Source organism: Cyanistes caeruleus, chromosome 16, assembly GCF_971803275.1.
Source record: "Cyanistes caeruleus chromosome 16, bCyaCae1.hap1.1, whole genome shotgun sequence".
Lineage (NCBI taxonomy): Eukaryota > Metazoa > Chordata > Aves > Passeriformes > Paridae > Cyanistes > Cyanistes caeruleus.
This window is the reverse complement of record NC_141716.1, coordinates 2,994,852-3,013,081: the sequence shown is the minus strand read 5'-3', so window position 1 is coordinate 3,013,081 and position 18,230 is coordinate 2,994,852. Positions and strand designations below refer to the sequence as shown.

General features: G+C 48.2%; 1 protein-coding gene across 4 annotated transcripts in view; it reads left to right on the top strand.

Annotated features, from left to right (window-relative positions):
- The window catches only part of PMEPA1 (prostate transmembrane protein, androgen induced 1), a 42,820-nt gene extending 24,818 nt beyond the window's left edge, over window positions 1-18,002 (top strand). For 2 of the 4 annotated variants that reach the window (XM_086852642.1, XM_023939590.2), the window contains 3 exons: window positions 9,099-9,253; window positions 15,073-15,126; window positions 15,219-18,002. In XM_086852642.1, the coding sequence (XP_086708768.1) occupies window positions 9,099-9,253; window positions 15,073-15,126; window positions 15,219-15,776 (767 nt within the window). In that variant the 3' untranslated portion in view covers window positions 15,777-18,002. Of the gene's footprint in view, window positions 1-9,098; window positions 9,254-15,072; window positions 15,127-15,215 lie in introns of all 4 variants that reach the window. The other 2 variants (XM_086852641.1, XM_023939589.2) reach the window with 1 other exon arrangement.
- The last annotated feature ends 228 nt before the right edge of the window (window positions 18,003-18,230 follow it).

Below are 18,230 nucleotides of genomic sequence, written 5' to 3'. Positions count from 1 at the left end.
ATCCCGCATCCCGAATCCCGCATCCCGAATCCCACATCCTGCATCCACATCCCGCATCTGCATCCCGCATCCTGCATCTGCATCCTGAATCCCGCATCCCGCATCCGCATCCCGAATCCTGCATCCTGGCGGGCAGGTGGCGGGGCAGGGCTGGCCCCACAGATGGGCCAACCGGGGCTCCATCGCCTCCCCCCGCGCCCATTGTGGGGGTTAACCCGGGGGTCGGCTCCCCGCAGCCCCCCTGCCCCGTGTATCCGGGGATGGGACGGGGGAGCGGGACAGTGGGGCTGCAGCAGGGATACAGACGGGCTGGGATGGGCCGAGAAGGGGCAGAGCACCCTGGGGTGGGGATGGGGATGCTCGGGGAGGGCAGGGATCCCCAGGATGGGGATTGGGTTTTTTGTGGAGGGCAGGGAGGCCCAGGATGAGGATGCTCAGGGAAGCCCAGGATGAGGATGCTCAGGAAGGACAGGTGACCCCAGCCCTGTTCTTGGCCCCAAACCCCATCTGTGCCTGGCCTTCTCTTTGTGTGCATCCTAAAACCTGCACATGCAGAACTCCCCAGCGAAACAGACTTCCCAGCAGATCTGCTGTGGGAGTTAAAACCTTTCTCAGGCTGTTGCTGCAGCTGAGGTGGAAGTAAATTTATTACCTTTAATTTTGTCAGATTTGGGGCGGTTGTACTCACCTCCCCCATTCACTCTGGTGTGTGTGTGTATATATATATATATATATATAAAAATATAATTTTTTTTTCACATCTCTGTGAGAGTGTGCACATGCATTCGCTCCCATCTGGTGGTAGCGACCAGTTCAGACCAGTTCAAGAGCTGAACTTGAATCCTGCAGTGACCAGACACAATGTGCCTTGTCTGGGCATTTGCATGCATTTTGCATATTTTTTCCCTGCAATGCATAATTTTGCCTATAACTTAAGATTGTCCTTGTTCCCTGGGAGTAGCTTGCCTTGTGAAAGGTCACTCCTCTGGCGAGCAGGAGAGTGGCACAGATGATAACGGCGCTTGGGAAGAGGCAGGGCAGGGAGTGTTCCCTGTTTTTTGGCCCTGGACCGTGCTGAGGAAATCCGGTCGCAGTTGCAGCCCTGCCATGACCTGTGTGGCTTTGGCCAGCTTGCTCAATCTGGATTTCAACACTGTCTGCGAGCCAGGGCAGCCCCTGTGGCACTGCTGCCCGGGGCTGCGTGTCCTGGAGCCCCTGGGGGAGCTGCAGCCTCAGGACACGGGCACGGCTGGGACCCCAGCACCGTTCCCAAATGTCAGGGGGCTCCTCAGGGCTGTGCTGGTGGATATTCGAGGTGGTGTGAAGGAGCCACCCTGGTATGGAGTAGAAATGCTGGAGGAGCACAGGTTACCCAGCCACAATTTGGGGTGCTTTTCTGCACCTCAGTCATGTCCCTGAGGGGGGTGCTGGGGGTGAGCTGATGGTGTTGTGCTCGTGGCAGGGAGGCACAGGCACTGCTGCTGTCAGTGTCTCCCTCGAGGTGCCCCTGGTCCCGCAGAACTTGCTGGGCACTGTGACAGGGGCTGGGTGATGCCACCAGGGCACCTGGAGCTGCGTTGGGCTCCAACAGGGTCATGGCTCAGCGCACTGGGAATTGACCAGTGGGTGTTTTCCCCAAGAATAAGTGGAAATTTAAACTTTCTAGGGGACAGCCAGGGTGGAGAGACACCTGGTGAAACCCGGTGTATGCAGCATTTGTTCAGCTGGGAGAGGCTGTGGTTGATGCCGATGCCATCCACAAACCCCCATGTGCACACCCCCTGTGCTCTGCGGTGTCCCATTCACAGGACAGCCTGTCCAGCTCCCTGCCCTGCTGCTGCTGCCTTTCTGTGTGCACAGCAAGTGCAGCCTGCCCGCTCCTCGTGACCTCCAGAATTCAGGGCGCCTTGCTGTGCTGGGTGACAAATGAATCCCATGTTCCCTGGTGTCCCCATGGCAGCAGGAGGAGGGAGCGGGCTCCGGCACTGCCGGGTGATGCTGTGGCGCAGGTGGATGCAGCTGAGGGAGGCTGCAGGTGCCCTGGCAGTGTGAGGCAGCTCTGTTGCAGTGGGAGACAGGGCTGGGAGGAAGCTGGAATCAGAAACCCAATCCCTGTAATTGCTGTTAGCTTTCTGGAGAGGGGCAAATCCCTCCCTGCATGGAGCACTTGCTCTCCTTGGAGCGTCCGCGTCTGGCAATTTGTCTGTCGAAACAGATGTGGGCAGCGACAAACATCTATTTCTATAACTAGAAACAAATTTGGTAATTGCCTCTTTCAACAGGACTTGCTCAAGCAGGAAATGAAATTCCTAAATGGCAGTTAGCAAAAGTATTTATAGCTAAGTTCATAAATGAGATGTGCTTTCCTTTGTCATGAATTTCTGCTGGGTGGAAGGAAAAAAAAAACCCTCTACAGTAGCAAGCCACATATTGATCAGGAGTGTTTCCAGGCTATACGAAAATACTTATTTATTAATGTGTTTATTTTTATTGGCTGTTAGAAGTACCCCTGACAAACAAAACCTGTTTGGTCTTTCAGGGCCAGCCGGTGGGGTTTGATCCGGATATTGTGTGCTGTGTTTTTTCACTCATTATTTGGTAGATTTTTTTTTTTCTTTTCTGGTTCAGTCTATTTATGATTGCAGATGGTAAACTCTTTATTCTTGTGTCCCTCTCTTTTGGTTCTCTTGTTCAAAGGGGTGGGTGATCTGCCCTCACCCCCTGCCCAGACATCATCCAGGCCTTTTTGGCCTCCATGCTTTTGGGAAGCAGGAGATATTTTGGATGTTCTCAGCTTGGTGGGGACCATGAGCCCTGCTCAGCATTTTCTAGTGAGCAAGCAAATTTACTTTTCTTTTAAGTGCAAAATCAAAATGACTTTATTCTTTTAATCCAGTTCAGCTGTTCTCACCCTTGGGAATAACTTCAAAAGCCATGTACTCCCAGTCATCTCGGTAGGCTGGGATCAGCCTGGCTGTGTGTGAAATACCTTGTCTAAAAATCCTGGAAAAGGGGAGGGTGAGAGAAATAGACACAGAAAAGAGAGAAGGGGTTGGCATATGCGAGATTTCAGAGAGTCTGTGTGTCCCAAGGAACCTTGTTAGTTCTCATTGCTCTGAGGGAGCTGTCTCGTGTCTTCAGGAGTTTCTCTAAACAAGTGGTTGACAGGTCTCTGCTCGGATCCAGGCAGCGTCCTGGCTGACAGAGCTGCTGACCCCAGCTCTCACATTTGCCATTTCCCTGTAAAACCCTGTAAAAGCTGAGTTCTGCCCTGCTGATCCTGCCTCTCTGGCCCTTGGATGCGTGTCCTGCTCCCCACAGCTGCCTCTGAGCTGGGTGAGCTCGGGGAGGTCACCTTCTGAAAACAGGCCCAGTGGCACGGCCAGGACAGTTGCTGTGTTTTTTAAGCGCTAAAAAAAGTTCTGAGGCCTAACCAGTCTGATATTTCTGTGACTGCAAAGCGTGAAATGGGGCTGTTTCTTTAAAACAAACAAAAATGGAGGTGGGGGGTGAGGCCATCATTTGCCAGTGACTCAGAGGATGTGATGCTTGATCACCTGGGGTGACATCTGGAGAAAAAGAACTATATTAAACACAGTTATGGCCCAAGGCTTGGCACTATGAACAGGACTTCTTGAGGCCCTATCCCCTGTTTTCCAGCAATGTTTTGTTGGGTTTTTTTTTCAACTGGCTCCTTTTGTAAGTCTCACTTGCTCCCTGCCCTCCTGCCCCATCTCAACCTGTCGTCACTGGCTCGCACGGCGTCATCTCTGCTCCCTGCATCAGAATTGACTCTGCTGGTCCAGAAATAAAGTTTATCTGTTCATCTGTTCCTGATGATACATGATGCAGGCCCAAAATGATCTCTTCCCAGCTGTCCTGCCTGTTGTCCCAGACCCGGTCCTGGCCCCTTTGATGCCTCGGTGTTGCTGCAGCTGCAAGGTGCTGCCAGTCAGTGCCAGCGGCGGCACTCTCAGTATTGAGATCATGTTCTGTGTCTATCTGCTGTACTTCCCCTGCTGTCTTGTAAACAAACACAATTGTTGACAATCTGATGGGCCCTTCCTATCTGGTTTTATGGAGGTATTAGAAGATAAATGTAGCAGATGCTAATACAAAAATAGTGCAGTAATGACTTTGCCTGCTCTGATTGTTTCTAAGATGACCTAACAGATGAGCGAGGGTGAGTAATCTGCCATCTGAAGTTCTTTGTTCTTTCATCTCTTCTTTGCTGTCCACAGCCTCTGAGAGGAAGAACACTCTTTAAGGAGAGTAAGAGTATGTGTGAGTGTGTAAGAATGTGTAAGAGTGTGTGTGTGTTTAATAGTGAGCGTGTTAAGAATATATAACTGTGTGTGGGTGTGTAAGAGAGTGTGTGTGTTAAGAGTGTGAGGTTTTTTTTAACTTTTTTTCCTTAGGAGTTATGGCTAGTGCAGCAACATTTCTTCATTTTAGCCATTATCTCCTGAGTAACTTCACTTCTTCTCATCACTTCTCACATGATGCACAATTCCAGTACACATAGAAATTGTAACTGAAGCTCAGGGATGACTGGTTTGACCTGCAGATGTGTGTTATACCTGGCTGAAAGCACAGGTCATCTTGGCTGAGACCCTGCCTGTAAGCTGTTCTGTCCACCTGTAAATGATAGCTGGAGTGTCTGGAATGATTGCAGCAAAATACAGGTTTTGGTCTGTTGTTTTTATTCTCTTTTATACTTGTGGTGGTTTGGAGAGTTTGTCTTCTGCAGAGATACTCTGCGTGGAAAGAAGAGCATTAATAAAGTTTATAGGAAGGATTTTATGAACTGAAATGTAGCTGTAAAAGGCAAGGCAATGCATTTAAAGTGTAATACAGCCTCACCTCCCCTACGGCTGTGAGGGTGCTCCCAGCATCACCATTGACTCAAATCACTTCCCTCCTTGTAAATATATTAATTAATTTGAACTTGTGGGTGCCAGTATTTTGTTTATAAGGACTCAAGGAAGCTCCCAGATGTACCTTCCTGCAGCAGCTTTTGTGGAGCCACGAGTGTGGTCTGCAACGGGAGGAGTGTGGCTGGCACCTCAGTGTAGGACCCACACATAAAATCCATAAATTTCAGACACTTCAGAGCTTTATGGTCTTGATGACTGGGCAGCAGGGTGGGCAACAAAGGCATGAGCTTCTTCTGAATACAGGAGAGTGGAGTCCCCAGGCTTTGGGAAGCAGGATATCTTTATCCCTCATTAATCCACCTCCATAATCCACTGCGAAGCCCTTGTCCAAGGCCACGCGTGGTTTGAAGTGGCAAGCGAGCGGTGAACGTGAAGAATGGGACGTGACAAGTGCTTCTCCTTGGTCACGAATATCCCCTTTTAGGGTGGTGAGAATCTGGGGGGGAAAAAAAAATGCTTAGTTGCAAAACAGTTGCACGCACGGTGCCCGGCTCCCGGAGCTGCCGCGTCTAGACAGAAAATACGGAAAAGCAGGTTGTGTCACTTAAATGTGATGTCTGAACCTGTTAGTTTGAAATGTATTCTGGAATAAAAATTATGCAAAATTAAATTAGTGTGACCTTGCTTTGCATTTGGAGGCGGAATATGCCCATCTTGTAAAGCCTAGTGCATTTATAACACTTCCCTTGGGGAAAATTACAGAGAGAAATGGAATGAGGTCTCTTCTAATTGAAAAGTGACAATGATTAGGAAGCCAAATACAAAATGTGTTGAGTATTTTTTTTCTTGTTTTGTTGTGTGTGTGTTTTTAAGAATACCAGTAGAATTATAAATTATGTGCTTTGCAGTTTGGCTTGTTTTTCATTCCCCAAAGGCTTTTTATTAGCATAGCAGCTGAATTGCACTTGTATAATAACATATTAACTCAAACTTTGGGTTTTTAATGATCTTTCTTCATTAGTTTGACTGAGCTGCTTGGATAAAAATCTTACTGAGTATATCCAGCTTTCCAGTGTGTTGGGTTTGTTTTCCCTTCTGCAGAAAAGAAGTCCATGAAGACAAGTTAAAACAGAGGGAGAGTTGGCAGGAACTTTGGTGCCTTGAGTGGGTATGAGTCTCTTGAAACATGAAAAGCACAAATTGAGTGTGTGGGATTTTTTTTTTTGTTTGTTTGGTTTGACTTTTATTTTAATTTTTTCCAAAGGCCAGATTGGGCAACCTGAGTGTTCTTGGGATTAAAGCTCATCTCTGCATACGGGGTGGGTTTGCTCCTGGGCATGGGAAGGCTGGGCTGCTCCTCAGAGCCTGGGCTTGGGGTAGAGATGGGGCAGGAGGAGCATCCCTGCTGGAAAGCAGCATCCCCTTTGTTCTGGTAATCATCCTGTGCCTTTTCAGCTCTTGGTGAGCGTTGTGTAATCCCCAATTACAGCAGACTCAGAGCACTGAGGGATGGAGGAGACACTGGTGTGTTTTCACAGATGCTGATGGAATTCCCACCCTTTCTTCTGCTTCAGACTCTGTTGATTCTGTGTCTGTGTGTGCAGGAAGCCTGGTTTAGGTCATTTGTAAGTGACACATCTCGTGTGTTCCTTCCTGGGAAGGAGTTGGGGCAGCACTTCCCAATGGCCAAAACTTCACCTGTGTCACTGAGGCACCAGGACCAATTTAGCAAGGTTTGCTTCATTTAAGGGATCTCTTGTCCTAGGAAAGGAACTTTTCTTTACTACTACTCTGGCCATGGTTTTCTTTAGAAATATAACCCCTTTTAACACAAAAGGAAGTTTTCCATCACTGGCTCCATTTATATTTTTTCTTGTGTTTTCTTACCGTGGCCAAAGCATATGCTGCATTTTGAGGCTGAAGTGACTCATCTTCTTAAAACATTTGGGGGTTTTTTTGCTTAGTTTTTTCTTTTCCATAATGATTTGTGCAAAAGATGAGCTTTGCACCCAGGATGGGTGGCTGCTCTGCTGCCCACAGGGAGGGCAGGCACAGGGGCTCTGGGGTCTGGGGGGAGACCAGGGAAGCACCCAGGGGAGCTGTAGGGTTCCCTGGGCCTGCCTGGGGTGCTGGGGGGATGCTGTCAGTGCTCAGTTACAGCTGGCACCAGGACATGTCTTTGGGATATGTAGGGACACCCCTGCACAGTGGGGGTGACATGGGAAGAGTCACTGTTCCATTTTTCTAAATGGTTTTGCATCGTCCCTTTTCCCAGCCCTTTAGGTTTTGGTGTGTTTGTGCCTGTGGCCAATCTGGGTTCTACTCAGAAGCTCTTGTTCCAGCACAGGACACCAGGGACAGCTTTTGGGTCCCACAGATGAGCTGTGTTACTTTGGGGCTGGATCAGATTTTTGGGAATGTGGTTTTCTTCCATGCTCTTCCTCTCACAGTGGCATTGGGCAACTTGTTGGAGTTGCTGTGAAAGACTCAGAGCTTGTCCTTTATTCTATCCAAAAAGCATTTTTAAGGCAAAACTCCTGTACAATGGTTGGCTTTTAATCCCTCTCTTCCCACCCTGTGTGCCACCTTCCAGAGTAGAGACAGCTGCATTTTAAGGGTGCTGGAAGGATCTGGGCTCCAAGTCTCTCATCCATCCAGCTAGAAGTGCCAGATAAGGCTCCTGCTTTCAAGGCATAATTCTGCTTTCTGCAGACAGTGGGCAGAGCTGGTGGAGCATTTTGGGCAGTGGCAGAAATAGCTGCTGTTAAGCAGAAAGAGATCCAAGGTAACTGGCAGCACTCACCACCTGGACTGTTTTCTTGACATTTATTTGCTTTTACTGGCACTCAAATGCCACCTGTCAGGAGAAAACTTTCCATTAAAAGAAAGCCCCCCCCCAAAACCCCAAACAAACAAAGAAAAAACACAAAAAACCCCAACCAAAATTGTAATAAATTTGCCTGACTCAGCAGAAGCCAGCCCAGCTGGTGTGAGTGGTGCTCTTTGAGGTCTGGTGGGCCTTGCTGTGTGTCTGCAGACGTATATGTGTGTCTGTATAGATTAAATATAGATGGCAGCATCCATGATATCTTAGGGCATGGCTTTCCCAAACTGGATTTTATAGCTGTCACTGCTGAGAAACAAAGTGCAAATCCCTGGAAATGATTGAATTTTGCTGTCTGGCCCCTCCTTTTTGCTGGGCACTGGAGTTGCTGTTGCCCAGTCCTGGGCATTGCTGGTGTGAAGGGAGGTGGGGGGAAGGACTGAGCAGTTTGGGAATGGCATGTACTCCCTGGGCACCAAATTCACGGAAATAATGACCCAGCACAATGTTTGCCTCCAGTACTCGATTTTCCTAAGCCTCAGAGAGGTGTGAGGAATTATTTCCTTAGGAAATTTTAGGAGCGCCTTCTCACTGCCTCCTGCCAAGTGTCTGCAGAGTTAACCGGATAGTCTGTTGTTTGCTTGTTCTTGTTTGTTTGGAGGGGTTTTGGCAGTTTTCCTCTCTGCCAGTTGAAGCCACTCAAGCTGCCGCTGTCAGCTGGCCGAGCCCCGAGCTGGGGCTGTCTGGAGCTGCGGGATGCGGGACCGTGGCAGACGCATCGCACCCATCTGGTGTCTCACCCAAAAGCAGGAGGTCTCCTCGCCTGCTTCCTCTGCTGGGTGGGCAGCCCTGAGGATGGGGGCTGCCACTGCCTGCTGTGCTGTGCTGTCCCCTGGGCCACCACTGTCTGACCCCTGGGACAGGAGGGACGTGTGCTCGTGCAGGGGTGTGCTGAGGAGGGCTCAGTCCCGTCCTCCCAGGGGGAAGGAGTGGTGGTGATGGGGAGAGAGCTGCAGAAATTCAGCTTGCATTTAGCTGACCTGTTCCATTAGGATGACTTCTGTTGGTTTATGGCTCTGCAGCCCCCAGAGAGGCACGTGAGGCACTGGGATGCTCCTGGGGGACATCCAGGAGGTCTTTGGGAAGTCCAGTCTGTGCTGTAGCCAGGAAACACTCTGCAGTATAGATTGTCTGCAAAGACGTCTCCTGGAGACTCTTCTGTGACACTGAAAAAGTGAATGAATGAGGTTTTTGTGGGTTCAGGGCACACAGAGTCCTGTGAGAGCTGTAACAGGAAGGGCTGTCAGTGTTGTCTCAGCCACTTCAGTTGTCCTTGTGCTCGGTTACCTGCTGCTGTTCCTGATGGCTCAAAGTCTGTCTGTCTGTCTCTCTTGCAGCGGAGTTGGAGTTTGTACAGATAATCATAATCGTGGTGGTGATGATGGTGATGGTGGTGGTGATCACGTGTCTGCTGAACCACTACAAACTCTCTGCACGATCCTTCATCAGCCGGCACAGCCAGGGCAGGCGGCGAGACGAGAACCTCTCCTCAGTAAGTCACAGCCTGCTCTTCCAGACACACATGTCATGTTTGGCCTTGGCATCATCTGTCCCTGTTATTGGGTGTGGGGGGTCTTTTAGGGGTGCCTCTGTGTCCATACACACCTTTTAGGGTGCTGTGTGTCTGGACAGCCATAGCCTCTGCCTTTGCCCTGAGCTTTGCATTTCAGGTTTTACATCAGTAAAAAATAAATGACTTCAGGAGGCTGTTCTTGGCATGTCCTGTTCCTGAAACCATCACCCCCAGCTGCTTGGGGTTCACATGCCTTGCTTTAGCAGTCCCAAACTATCCAGTCCTTTGGGCCCCAGTTAGAGTCTCCAGTGACTGTGTAAAAACTTCCTGCAGAGAGCAGGAAATCCTGGCTGTACTGCTTCCATTTTCACCAGCGCTGCTGCCATCACTGCGGTGGAAGGGGCAGAAAACACTTGTCAGCCAGACAAGCAGAGATCTCTCCAAGGGGATGTGCGAGAGGCTCTCTGTAACCCTCTGTAGCTCTCTTTTCATAAAAGCCTGAGGAGAAACGTGTGAATTGTACCTCTGACAGGGATTTGAGGGACGCCTCGCCAGCCTCGAGGCAGATGCTGGTTCATGCAGTTTCCTCAAATATAGTGGCTCAGAGAGACTTAGGAGGATGTATAGAGAAAAAGCATTACATTTCCACTGCTGCCTCCATGGCTCTGTCTTCAGTGCAGGGATGTCTTGTACTGATACTTGTCTTTTTTAGCATTCACCCTGAAGTGAATTCACCCTTTAAATAGGGCTCCCCAAGGTCACTGCTGCCAGTCCCTCCTCTGCAGGCTGCCAGGGCAGGCTGGACACACAGCTGGTGCTGTGGGGTGCTCTGTGTGGGGCTGTGCTCCCCTGAATCAAATCCATACTTGCTGCAGGGAAAAGATCGAATACAGGGATTGCTTGGGGTTTTTTCCTTCTGCTTTTCCATTTTCTTTCCTCTATTTTTTTTTCCTTTTGAGAGGGATAGCTGAGCTCTTTCACTAAGCCAGCCTTCAGGTGCAGCTGCCCGGGGCTGTCCCTCGTAGCTGCTGTTTTTGTCACACACAGCAGACAGAGGTCCCTTCTTGGCTGCTTTTCGAGGGGGATGCCCCGTGGGGAGGAGAGCTGTGCAAACCCCAACCCCATTAACCCCTCCTCGCTCCGTGGGCTGTGGAGCAGCTCTCCAGAGGCACAGCGTGATCCCAGCTCGGGGTCAGCTGCCATTGCCACAGCGGGATCCGAGTGCTGGGAATGCCTGATCCCACGGGATGCCTGATCCCACGAGATGATCCCACGTGAAACCAGCTGGTGTGAGGGTGGAGATGGCTCAGGCACCTCCTGCTTGGGGGATCAGAGCCCAGCTCCCCACACAAATCCCAGCTCCACCCGGAAATCTTTATGGTCCCACTTCCAGCAGTGGCAGAGTGTGGGCATCCGAGCACATGAGTTATTTAAAATAGCAGAAACTTTGTTTTCCCATTTTCAGATTCTTTCACTGTATTACCATGCCTGGAATGTTTTACCTGCACAATGCCAAATGTGTTGTTTTACGTTTTCAAAGCATAGTTCAGATCAAGCCCTCTTTATTTTAATACCATAATTTCTCTTTTCTTAAGTGGCCTGCATTTATTTTCTTTTAAAAGAGTTAAGAAGGCTAACATGGAAAGAAAAGAGAAAATCACATGGAGATTGACCCAAAATTTCGTGTTGAATGAAAAATTGACTCTTTAAAAAACAACTTCCTTTTCTCCTTTATTATTTTTTTCTATTTTAAATTTTACCAGGCCAAAATTTCCAGCCATTTTTTTGGCTCAGCTCTGTTACTTATTCAGCCTTCAGACACATTAGTGATTAAATGGCTTTTCATCAGTGTTTTACATCTGCACCTCTGCTCAACCCCAGTGAGGATGTGGAGTCTTTAAAACCTTTTTTGAAGCTAAGGAGAGAAATAGGAATGTCTTGTACTGATACCCATAATTTTGGGTATTTTTTTTTCACTTTTTCCTGTCTTTATGGTTGTTCCCCATCTCCCTGCCCTGTCCATGCTGTGTGTGCAGCACTGATGGAGTGGAGCAAAGATTCCCTGTGGTCCCAGCAGCCTCCTGGAGGGACAGAGAAGCCCCTCGTGTGCTAACGAGCGGGGAGCTCGTTACAGTGGGATCCAGCATCATAAAGACCTTACAGGCAGCACCTCTCAGGCTCAGCACATCTGTCAGTGGAAAACACTCCAGTCTGAAGGAGGGCTACAGCCTGGCAGGGAGAGGCCTCACTGGGCTGGATACTGGTTTATGCAATCCATTAAACTTGCACTGAACTGGTGTTGGGCTTTTTTAAATCCCAAACTTCATTTTGGTGTCGTGACCGCAGACGGGCACTGGAGCTGCATTCACGCTTTTCATCTGCTGAAATATTAAAGCAGTTCATCCCATGGTCAGGATGCTGCTGGGTCTGCTGGAGTTGTCCTTTTTTGTAGCTGCAGCTCAAAAATTACAGCTGAAGGAGAAATTAATTTCCCTAAAGGGTTTTTTAATGCGGCTCTCGCTGGCAAGCAGTTTTTGTATTACTTCATGCATTTCTCCATCACCATTCTCACTGTACTTAAAAACTCTTGTCTCCTTATGACAAGTACCTTTTATTTTCCAGAACTAAGAATATTTAAGAAATGCTACTGATAACTTTTTTTTTTGCTATAAGAATAGCATTGTCCCTGCACCTTTGGAACAGTGGTATCCCACTCTCCCCAGAAGACGTAGTGTAAGTGCAATTTCTGAGCACACCTTTGTCCCCCAAAATAGAAAATGAGTCTTCCTGAAGGCTCAGAGACTTAATCTGTACCATGCAGCTTTACAGAGCAAATTCTCTGACATCACTAAAACAAGTAGTTCTAAAAAAGTTGAAGATTGATGTCTAAAAAGAGATTTTAAAGTAATTTTAGGTTCTGCAGCGAGTCCTGCAATACTTGCGGAGGCTTTTACAGCTGTGTTGCTCACCAGACAGCAGAACCTCACCTTTCATTTCAGAAACCTGTGGCTTTCTAGACTGTTCATTGTTGAGATGGATTCAAGTCCTAAATACTCTGAAAATCAGAGATGGTTGAGGGGAGGCTGAGGGTTTGCAGTGATGTTGCTCCTGCAGTTTTCCTTGGCTCAGTGGGCCTGTGGAGCCATCCCAGGGCCAGAGTGAAGGGTAAAAGCAGGGGTGTATTGTGTCCCTGAGGCTTTGCCCTCCTCTAACTACTGATTTCCAGCAGTTTTAATCTTGCTGTGGAGTTTTTATGGGAGCTGAGCTGCTCCCCAGCTGGGTTTCATGGCAGTGTGTGAGGCAGAGGTTGGTGTTGGGGAGCACTGGGTGCCTGTGGTCGGTCAGCCATGGGCACAGGAGCGTGGCCAGGCCCTGGAGTCCTGGGAGAGGTGGTCAATAATGGCTGCAGACATCCAGCTCCTACAGAAAATGAGTTTCCTGTCTGCTCCTCCTCTCTCTGCACATCCCATTTGAATGCTGTTTCTGCTGGTTCGCTACTCTTGCATCCACGTGTTGCCCAGGGCATCATTCCTGGACCTCATCTGTGCAAACAGATGAATGGTGTGTGAGCCAGAGCTTTGATTCCAAGCACAGGGGCAGGATCCTGGGGCAGGCTCCTGGGGCAGGCTCTGGGTGAGGGGGCACAGGGCAGGGCACGGTTTGGGTGGATCAGCCCTGCTGGGCTGTCCCAGCTGAGCCTGGCAGGGCTGGGAAGCACCAGGCTGCAGCCACCCTCGTGGGAGCTGGCTGACATCACTCCCGGGAAAGGGGGGAGCAGATGGGATATTGCCATGGCACTGCCCACTGCCAAGTTAAATATAAAACATCTAGCAGAAGGCAGCAGGGTACTCGCTGCTCAGGAAGTCTGCCACGGGGGCACGGCAAAGTAAACACAATTTTGGGAGTGCTTCCCGCTCCTGCCCACTGCTTGGGCGTCCTTTGGGGTGAGGTGACAGGCTGGCAGCGCTGTGGTGGCACTGGGAATCCTCCCTGGGCCCTTTGGTGTCAGTGCCTGAGCACAGAGTTGGAGGTGAGGATTTGTCCTGTGGCAGATGCAGTTCCTGTGCTGGGGGAGTTTGACTGCAGACTCTCCCTGCAGGCAAGGAATCCATGTAAAATGGACCAGCCTAAACAGACGATGCCTGTGTAAACAGTTGCACGCTGGAGTCTCGAGGTCTGGAATGGAACAGGGCTGTCTTGCTCGGGAAGGGCTGTGGGGCTGCAGCTCAGCCAGCACATTCCTCAGCGGTGGCCAGGGAACGTGCTGGCATTGCAGCACTTCACCTCTGTTCCAAGGAGATGCACCTGAAAAAGCCATGGAGAAGGGGGAAGACCCTGGGCAGTCTCATTTCCATTTAAATCACCATTTTCCTTGCACTGACACCAGCCCTGCCTTGAGGTTTGTGTGCAGAGCTGAGCTTCAAAACCCAGAACCTGGTGGATTCTCTTCATGCCTGAGACCATGTGCTTTGCCAAAGGAGAAAATACATTCCAGGGTTGGGGAAAGATGAGAAAACAGGAGGGTGGGGGATATAACAGGTGATTTATTTGGAGATTTTAATGTGGTGCTGGTGCTGTGTTTGGGGCAGGTAAAGAAATAGGAATTCTCATAGGGTGAGTGTGTGTGGTTTGCTCAGACCAGGCTCTCAGTACAACACTTAAAGGGGTAAAGGGGGTTTCTTTTTCTCTTGGCATTTTTTTTCCCACTGGTGCTAAATACTTCTTCCTGTGCCTGGCTTACTAGTGCCAGAATTGGAGATTCACCTGCAAGGAACTGGGAAGTTCCAAGTTATAATTACAAGCCTTCTGGCTGTTTTCCTCCAGCTCTGCCTGCCAGAGGGATGTTGCTATATGTGAATATTAGCAATATTTAAATATTGCAGTTCCTAAGGCAAAAAAGTCTGGGGTGAGCTATGCGTGCTCAGAGTATCACCAGCAGATGGGAAGAACCTTTGTTTGTTTGTTTTGATCATGAATTGTAAACTCAGGGTTTGGGGGAAATTGTGGCTTCACCATGCCTGGGGTTGTTGGCACTGAGGTTTGGATCTCAGGATCAGGGTGATGCTTGCAGTGTAAGAAAACCTCTCCCAGTTCAGTCTATTTAAGCCAAGGACCACTTACTCTTTGGGGAAAAATACTCTGAAACCATCCTGTTGCTACAGTTTTTTTCTTTTTACTTTTTTTTTTTTTTTAAGCCAAATCAAAATTAGACTTAACATTTGGTTATTCGCTTATTATCTTTATTTTCCCATGATGGCCGTGGTTGTGAGCATCAGAATGTGGGTGTGAGGGTTTTTATTTTTTTGGTTTGGTTTTTGTTTTTGTTGTTGTGGTTTTTTTTTTTAATTTTGTCATTATTTCATGGAGCATTTTTTGATGTCTTGTGAATCACCCACGGCTCATGGATCACAAATTGAAAAGTACTCCTCTGGCATGTTTGAACCGGGGAAAGAACCGTGCTGGGGGTGTGGGGGCGGGAGGGGGGAGGTCTGCAAGCAGGAGAGGGTTGTTTGCTGGTGCCATTCTCATCATTCATTCTGCAAACGATCCATTAAATGGAGATGGAGGAGCGAGGGGAGGGAAGTTTTGATGCAAGGGGTGTTTTCAGTGCTGGTGTGGTCACACTCGAGCGTGCATCCATGTGATGCCCAGCGCTCATGATGGTAGATGGAGATGGTGCAGGGACGCGTTGGTGGCAGTGTCTTCTCTAGGTGACACCTGCCACGAGCTGTTTGCAGAAGGAGCTTGACCCCCCTGGCATCACCTCACCCTGCCCTCTCTTCTCCTTTCCCGTGCAGGAGGGAAGCCTGTGGCCTTCGGAGAGCACCGTGTCGGGGACCGGCATAACCGAGGTGAGGTTCTGGAGGTTCCGCCGCCCGTCCCGCTGTCCCCCCGCGCCCTCTCGCCCCTCTCACCCTCTTTTCTCTCCCGTCCCTTCCAGCAGCAGATCTACACCCCGCGGCCCAGCGAGCGCCTGGCAGTGCCCTCCTTCCTGCAGAGGGACCGCTTCAACCGCTTCCAGCCCACGTACCCATACCTGCAGCACGAGATCGACCTGCCGCCCACCATCTCTCTGTCGGACGGCGAGGAGCCCCCACCCTACCAGGGACCCTGCACGCTGCAGCTGCGCGACCCCGAGCAGCAGATGGAGCTCAACAGGGAGTCCGTGCGAGCCCCCCCAAACAGAACCATCTTCGACAGTGACTTGATAGATAACTCCGTGTTCGGGGGGCCGTGCCCCCCCAGCAGTAACTCTGGCATCAGTGCCACCTGCTACGGCAGCAGCGGCAGGATGGAGGGGCCACCGCCGACCTACAGCGAGGTGATCGGTCACTACCCCGGCTCCACCTTCTACCAGCACCAGCAGAACACCAACGGGATGCCCCCCATCCTGGAGGGCAGCAGACTCCATCCCTCACAGATCAATGGCCTTGAGAGCACAACGACGACGACGACGGCGTGGAACAAAGAGAAAGAGAAACAAAAAGGGCACCCCTTTTAAAAAAAAAAAAAAAAAAAAAAAAGGAAGAAAAAAAAAAAGGAAAAAAGTTTTAAAAAAAAAAAGGCAAGAAATTAAATGAAACACTCTGCACTTCTCGTTGAAAGAAAAAGGAGAGAGAGAGTTGAGGAAGATGAGCAAAGAAAAGAAAAAAAAAAAAAAGAAGCCCTTCCCCATCTCTCGTGTATAAATATTTACTTGTTATGTCTGGTCTGAATGCACAAGCCTACCAAGCTTGCAAAAACATTTCTTTATTGAGCTGTGTCTAGACGTTTAAAAAGGAAAAAAAAAAAATCAACTGTAGTCTTTTTTTTTTTGTTTGTTTCTAGTTGGGCTGTGTGTGAATGCTTTTCTTTTTTTTTTGTTTGATTATTTCACTTATCTTTAAAAACAAAATATTTGCACAAAAACCATTTTGTTTAAAGATCTGCAATATAAATATATAAATATATATTAAAAATAAGAGAAAGTGTATGTGTAAGGAGCAGGAGTATTTTTGTATTAGAAGAGGCCTATTCAAAAAAAAAAAAAAAGTTGTTTTCTGAACTAGAAGAAAAATGGCAATTTTTTGAGTGCCAACTCAAAAAGCATGTATTACATTGTAAAAAAACAAAAAAAAAAAAAAATCAAAAGCAGGGGTTTAGAGTTATTTATATAAATGTTGAAATTTTGCACTATTTTTTAATATAAATATGTCAGTGCTTGTGTTGGTCAAAGCCTCTATCATGTCTACCATGAACCTGTTAAGGGATCTATGTGGAAGTGAAGAACAAAGTAGCTGGAAGGGGAGGAGGATCGCTGGAGTGGAGATGCCAGCCCTGGGAGGAGCGGTGAGCAAGACTGCAGCTTATGCAAATCCTTAATTTTCCAGAGTCCCTGCGCGTGGCCGCCGACAGCCACGGCTTTTATACATTCCCTACAAAGCAAGAGGAGTTGGTGTGTGTCTGTTTGTCACCCGGTGGGATTATTGGAGTAACAAGGTAAAATGAAAACTCCCTGCTTCCCTCAGTCAGGAATGACTGAAGCAGGCAAAAATTACTTGATTTTTCTTTTTTCTTTTTTTTTTTTTCCCCTTTTTTTTTTTTTTTTGGACAACCTCTAACTTTTTGGAGGGGAGGGTGGTGGGGGTTGAGAATAAACTGTGTCTGAAGGAACAAAAGTGTTTTTTGGTTTATTTCTTTCCATGTTCAACTGAAGGGCCCTGTTGGAGCCAAAGCGGTGGTTGTGGAAGTCGATGTGAGGAACTGGTAACTCACCCACTGGCTGCTCTTCAGCTGGGTTTAGATGTCTCTTTGAAAGGATGAGGTGGAAAGTGTGGTGGTGGTGAACATCATTTTCATTTTGTTTCAACCTCCCAAAGCTCAATTTGGGATAAACGGGCACAGCCGTGTCCCGCGGCTCCGCCGTCCCTGCTTGTCGCTATTTTTTATATTCTCCAGCTAGAGAGGCACCAGGCACAGTAGATGGAAATGAATCTGCTCCTGTGTTGTATTAATTAAAAGCTACAAAAATAATGCTTAAGGCTTTAGAAGCAACCCCCCCCCTTACCTCTTCTGCGACGTCCTCCCCCCCCAGGTCCCGCCTGGTTAATTTATCTCGGTTCTGGAAGCGATTTGTCTTGCTCTGCTCTTGTTTACATTTTGTGTCACCCCGGTGTCTGGTCAGGGCCTCACCCTCGCGGTGAATTCGTGGGTGACCGAGTGGGTGAGTGGGAAAGCTGAGAGGGGAGAAGGCAAAAGGGAAGAATCCCGTGGTGGGTCCGGTCTCTGCGAGCGCGAGGAAGGGTCGGTGGGGAGCCACAGAGAGCGAGGATTTTACAAGGGGGTGTGATTCCATTTCCTGCAGGATGCTATCTAGTAGAGTGACATAAATGAAAGATATAAAGGCAATAACTATTGTTTTTAAGCAACTTTTTTATTACTTGAAAAAGAAAAAAAAAAAAAAGCATAACCATGAGAACGGTTTTGAAGTTCTGACCATTTGAACAATATTTATATATATTTTAAAGAAGATGATGAATAGCTGAACTTGAAGTTTGATCTTTTTTTTTTTTTGCTTTTTGCTTTTTATTTCTGCCTAGAAATAGTCCTGTACCTTCTTAGTACTTCAAACTGCTTTTCCACAGCTCTTGAAATCTTCATAGTTTTACAGTCAAGTAACCTAAATTTCGATGACCTAAAAAAAAAAAAAAAATAGAAAAAGAAAAAAAAAAGCCACAAAAAAGAAAAAGGTAATGCAAAGGAATAAATCTAGTTTGTCATGAAAGGTACAAAACTGACGAATTTGTATGAGTTTTTAAAATGTATCTTTCCTTTATGTAACATGTCTATTTAGTGCCTTATTAAAGAAACAGTAACCCTCCCTTATTAGAGAGAGGGACACAAAATCATCCTTAGCATTACGAGTAACCAGCGTCTGGTCTCTTGCTCCTTTGGACCTTGCATTCACTTTTCCAGT